Source organism: Durio zibethinus, chromosome 8 (assembly GCF_047325235.1).
Source record: "Durio zibethinus cultivar Kanyao isolate XHJ-2024 chromosome 8, ASM4732523v1, whole genome shotgun sequence".
Classification (NCBI taxonomy): domain Eukaryota; kingdom Viridiplantae; phylum Streptophyta; class Magnoliopsida; order Malvales; family Malvaceae; genus Durio; species Durio zibethinus.
Window position 1 is genome coordinate 24,604,555 of NC_143169.1, and position 6,000 is coordinate 24,610,554.

A 6,000-nucleotide genomic window follows, 5' to 3' on the forward strand; every position below is an offset into this window, starting at 1 on the left:
CTATATATATTGGCTGTAATAAGAATTAAGTGCTCATCCTCTCTTAGATTGTTTTGGCAAGAAAAAAAAATGATGGGTAGTATAGCACAAAGATGGAGAGAACTAAGTGGGGAGAATAACTGGGAGGGTTTATTGGAACCTCTTGATGGTGATCTCCGCAAGTTAATCATTCACTATGGTGAAAGAACTCAAGCTGTTATAGATGCCTTTAATGGCGAGAAGGCATCGAAATCGGTTGGATTTAGCAGATGGTCGATGGAGGATTTATTCTCCAAAGTGGGGTTAGAGATAGGCAATCCATACAAGTACAAGATAACCAAATTTTTTTATGCAAGGTCAGAAATCCAAATTCTTGATTGGTTTTCCGCTGGAGAATCCAATTGGATGGGGTATGTGGCAGTGACGACTGACGAAGGAAAGGCTATCTTGGGAAGGAGGGACATTTTGATATCTTGGAGAGGAACCATGCGAACCTCGGAAATAATTAATGATCTACAGGCTGATTTAGTCTCAGCTTCCGATATACTTGGAGAACATGGAGATCCAAAGGTGCACCATGGTTGGCATTCTATATACACTGCGACAGACTCAAAATCCATATGGAATCAAACCAGTGGGAGAGAGCAGGCAAGTTTAACTTACTAACGTGTTATTCATGACATAATATGTAAAACATAAGATTATATATCATATACTAATGATTAAGGAGTAATTTTATCAGGTTCTAAGTGAGGTGAGGAAACTGGTGGATTTATACAAACATGAAGAAATCAGCATAACTGTGACAGGCCATAGCTTAGGCGGCGCAGTGGCCACGCTCAATGCCGTCGACATTGTTGCCAATGGATATAACAAGCCAACGACCGAACCAAACAAGGCTATCTTGGTCACAGCCTTTGTTTTTGCCTGCCCTCGCGTTGGGGACTCAGGCTTCAAGAAAGTCTTCTCAGGACTGAAAAATCTTCATATCTTGCGCATCAAAAATGACATAGACATCGTTCCTTCACTGCCATTTCCATTACCACTACTAGAATATACCCATGTCGGAGAGGAATTGCTGATCGATATTCGCAAATCGCCATACATTAAAAGTAACTTGGATTTGAGTAAGAAATTGACGATTGCTCATGAGTTGGAGCCATACCTGCATGGAGTCGCAGGAACAAAAGGGGCCAAGGGAGAATTTAAGTTAGAGGTTAATCGAGATATATCGCTTGTAAACAAATACTTGGATGCACTGAAAGACGAATATAAAATTCCAACTGAATGGTGGATGGAGATGAATAAAGGTATGGCTCAGCAGGAAGATGGTTCCTGGATATTGGATGATCATGTACCAATTCCTCCGATTCTTTGAATTAATCTATCTTCAGAATCGTGTAAGCTTCACTTCATTGGACCATCCAAGTTATGATTTGGTTCATTTATGCAAGTATAGTTATTAGAATCAAAGTTTATTGCAGTTTATGAATATATTGAATAAGAAATTCTCATAGAGTTTATCAACAAACAAAAATGGGATTATCTCTAATTTGGCAATAAAATCATGTCTGTTTTTAGTTTTTTTAGAGTCGGATGGGGTTTTTCTTCATTATGTAATTTTTCTTTTACTTTTTCTTGGTTGTTGCCTATCGATTAAGACATAGTCGTCTTACCTTGATTTCCCAGATGGGTTGGTTTTGATCCTTTGACGATTTGTCTATGCTTAGTTTTGCCTTGTGGGATGAGACCAAAGAGAAAGATTTACATAAAAAGTTTTAGGTGAAGTTGGTAAAGTTTTTAATTAAAAATAATTAAAATAATTAAAATAAAAAATTAAAATCAATTGATTGAAATGTTTCGTTACATAGATTAAGTGCGTAAATTTTGAAAAAATTTTAATAAATTTTGACATATATTTTTAGATAAATATATTTAATAAAAATGTTGACAAAATTTTTATTGTTAAATAAGTATGATTATATTTGAATTATAAATAATATTTTTAATAAATTTTTTTAGATATTACTGATTTTTACATTAAATTTTATCAATTTAGATTTTTTATTAAAATTTTTATTAAATCATTTTTAAAAATTTCCTAAATTTTACCTAAAAAATTTCATATAATTAAGTTTTCTCTTGACTTAATCATGCTTTGCTATTTGTTAATCCATTTCCATCAGAGGTTTTCCATTATTTTCAAGACCAATAATGTAGAACAACTCAACTTCTTGGGCATATCATTAGCCGAATAAAGAAATAAGGTATATAATCTAGGTTAATTTAAAAAAAAATAAAAAAAGGAATATATTGTTGCAAGCATTTGACCCTGTATTACATCCATCCAATAAAGTAATATTCTTAATAATTTGTATTAACAATAATGAACAAACTTCTAGCAAATATTGAAAATGAAAGTTTTGTTTTCTTTTCACTATTTATTTTATTCGTATCAATAAACGATTGACTCAATTGATTAAAATTTATTTTTTTCGATGAAAAAATTTTAAATTTGAGTTTTATTGACGATCGTTTATTAAAGTTATTTCAAGTGTACAACTTACAATTATTTATTTTAAATTATTAAATGAGATTAAATAATCGATTTACTTTGAATTTTTCGTAACAAAAAAAAAAATTTACTCTACTGGCAATAGTGTCCAAGTTTTTTCTTTCTTTCCTTTCAGCTATTTGTTGCCTTCCTATTCGTATACACAATTGATAAATATTTTTACTTTTGTTTGAAAACACTTATGTTTTTTAGATGCTTGTCAATGAATATTTTCTTTCTTTTTTTAAAAAAAATATATATCATTTGTCTTTTAGCATTCACTTAAAATACATTCATATATTTGCTTTTGTTGGGTTTTTTTTTTTTTTTCCTTTAATTACCTGATTTTTTATCCAAAATTCTTCAGAATGTACAATTTTCAAAAGTCTGATCAATATGTATGATATCCATTTGACCTTAAATATTGATTTAAAAAAAAATACCACAATTCAATTATCGTTTTGTTAATTTATACTAATGAAAAACCCAACTATTACTACTACTCTTTTGGTTTCATAATTCCATAAAATGATGTTATTTAAAAAACAATAAATAAATAAAACTATAATTTTTTTCTATAAAATTATACATGAATAATCTGGTTTTTATCCTATTTTGGAGTGGGCCAGTAGTAAATCGGATGAAAGAAATGAAATGGTATTTAGTGGACCGTTTGTTTATTTAGGAAAACGGATGAATTAAGCTATACGTGGTAAAAAAAAATTTTTAGAATCTTAGATGGTCGTAAAAAATGTTTGATTTACATTGGTGGAATAAAACTACGGCTTGCGCTATGTGAATGCTTGAGAGTATTGAAAATGTGTTTCTTTCGAGTAAATGGTGTTGTTTTAATCAAATCTAGGTAAAAGCTAAAAATTAACTTGAGATCAGAAGATTATCCCATGGTTAACATCATGCTAATAACAATCATAGTAGCCTTGAATGCGTTTAACAATGTCTTTCTGCATTGTTTCCCTCAGGATTGCTTCAGCTTTATACATAAATGGATCCTAGCTTGTTCCATGGTCTCTAATGAACATTTAAATGAAACCCTGGACTGTAAATTTATTGCATGGGAAATAATTTCCTGATTTCATTCAATCTCAAAGGGGAGAGGACATGAGAGCTGGTGTAGAATAAGAGCCATTGATCAAAGCCAGGGCGATATGACGATACGCTGCCTCGGTTAGATGAATTCCATCCCAGTTTGAGTAAATAGATGGATTTTTACATGCTTCAGATCCAGTGTGACCGCATCTAGCTGAGTTATTGAAATTGTATGGACCTCCACCTCCACAGCATGCTTTTAGAATCCCACCAATAAATCCTGTCACAATAAATGCATACTATTAATACTCAGTTCAATTACCCATGTCAGAATGATAAAGTCGAGAATGTTTGAAGAAACAAACCATGATGCAGTGGGGCATGAACGAAACGCATGGCTGCACCATAGTAATCAGCATAAATAATCTTGGCATGGGGATAGTTTTGCCTCAAGGTATCCAGGGCTTGTTTGAGCTGATAATTATGATACTTTGCGAAAGCATTATATTCCTTCAAGCAACCATGGCGGTCATAGTCTGTTTTGTTAGGGCTCTGAAACAAGGTCAAGTAAACAGCTGAGCAACCAATGGGCAAGTTCCCTGGCACCATCAACTCTACTGCACCTTCCTCTATCAGAGCCTATCTCAAATAACCAGAAATAGAAATCAATAACAATCATGATTAGTAAGTAATTAGACTTTGGGAGAGCTCAACCATAGTCTTTAACTTAAATTTTACTAGCCAAATTTGACATGATGGACAATGAATGATCATTGGCCAAGGCTTGATTTGGATGTATGGTGGTAACCCTGTGTCCAATCATAAAATTCAGGTCCCCACACGGTAGGAGAGCTTCCATCGCGCATTCAAATCAAGCCCAAGAGGGAAGAGCATTTTTAGTCAGAGCTGAAAAACCATGTGTATATGTTCTTGCATATTTCAACGAGGTAAATGCTAGCTATAAAAATCATGTGCAATCTGTAATGCCAGCTAAAAAAAATTCAAAGTAACTATCATATTTGGTAGTAATTCTCTCGTACTATAAATGTTTTGACAAATTCTAAATGCCAGTTGAGTTTAATAACTGAAAATTAACAGGGGACAAGTTGGGTAAGTTTTAAGAGGACAGATAAGAGGATCATTAATTTCTTTGATCTCTGGTCCTGCTGGTACTTTCATTTGCTAATTTGACCAGAATAAAAACAAAGTAGTTAGATGTAATTCTTTGGCTCAACGTACACTGGTAGCATTAGCAATTGCTCCAACGACCAGAGGAACTATAGCTTGAAGCTCTTTAATGCCTCCACCGAGAAAGAATGCGTAATTATAATCATTTCCACCAATCTCTCCAACCAGAAAAAGCGATTTCCTGAAGAAGTCATCACAGGCTGTGACAGAAAGAAAATTTAATTCCAGGATAGGTTCAGTGGAAGTGCTGGACATATGAACATTGTACTACTAGAATTATAATATTAGTCCAGAGACCAAAGAATTGAAAATAAATCACCTTCTTTGTTGGAGCAAAGGGTGGACTTCAGCTTCCTGAACCAACCAAGCTGAACGTTCAAGGAATTATTAGTCCATAAAATTGATCCGATGTTTCGTTCGTAGAAAAACTCTGCATTGAGTGCAGTAGCTCCAGCAAACGCGAAGTTTACTCCATGCTGAAAACTCTGGCTTTGATTTGTTACTGCTAGGTAAGGTGGCAAATATGGCAGGCTAAATGCCTCAGCTGCATTTAAAACATTGGAAAAAAAAAAACGTAATTATAGGAGTACGAAATCAGGGTTTTGAAATGAATTCAAGTTTATTTAGAATAGAAAGAGTTTAGTGAGAGAAGGGTACCAATAAAATCAATGATAAGACGTCCGTCAGAGCACCGCCCTGTTGCGTGTTGAAAGAAGGTCTCACCATAGGGTAGCTGGCCAATGACCGGAAATGCAAGGGCACCGGAGAGAAGGAAATTACCGGTGTCACTAAGAGAGTCACCAAAGTTAAAAATTGACTCATATTTTTGGGGGCTTGATGATAACACTAAGCTAAAAATTTGAAACAAAATTATAAGGAAAAAAATTTTCTTGTTCATGGTAATGACAAACGACCAAAGATGAAAAAGATTTGAAACAGAAGTAACTTGCCAATGCGAACTTTGCTCTATTATAAGAAATTTGTACTAGAAAAGAAAGCCATAAATTGTCTTGCCTTTCAGGCAGTTGAGCCTTAAATGCGATGACCCGTGAATCTACTCAACAGTCTGGTGTGAAGGCTCCATTATAATTGAATGAAAACATTGAATTGTCCACCGCAAAATTTGTTCTAATTTTAAATTAGGCAGACCAAAAAGACTTCATTACTTTACATCAACCTCAGCTTTCATAAATTCAGATCGTAACAGGGTGTTCGTTGTCAATTAGTTGAAT

The 6,000-nt window shown here is 33.7% G+C and overlaps 2 protein-coding genes across 2 annotated transcripts; one reads left to right on the plus strand and one right to left on the minus strand.

Moving 5' to 3' along the window:
• Positions 1-1,452, plus strand: LOC111278151 (phospholipase A1-IIgamma-like). The gene is made up of 2 exons (XM_022864678.2): positions 1-627; positions 722-1,452. Exons 1-2 carry the CDS (start codon positions 70-72, stop codon positions 1,355-1,357), a joined length of 1,194 nt encoding a protein of 397 aa, XP_022720413.2. The 5' UTR covers positions 1-69; the 3' UTR covers positions 1,358-1,452.
• Positions 1,453-3,420: 1,968 nt separating this feature from the next.
• Positions 3,421-5,740, minus strand: LOC111278622 (GDSL-like Lipase/Acylhydrolase superfamily protein). Its single transcript, XM_022865238.2, has 5 exons — positions 5,426-5,740; positions 5,088-5,312; positions 4,820-4,968; positions 3,946-4,219; positions 3,421-3,860 (listed from the first exon to the last, which is right to left on the minus strand). Exons 1-5 carry the CDS (start codon positions 5,664-5,666, stop codon positions 3,637-3,639), a joined length of 1,113 nt encoding a protein of 370 aa, XP_022720973.1. The 5' UTR covers positions 5,667-5,740; the 3' UTR covers positions 3,421-3,636.
• Between the last annotated feature and the right edge of the window lie 260 nt (positions 5,741-6,000).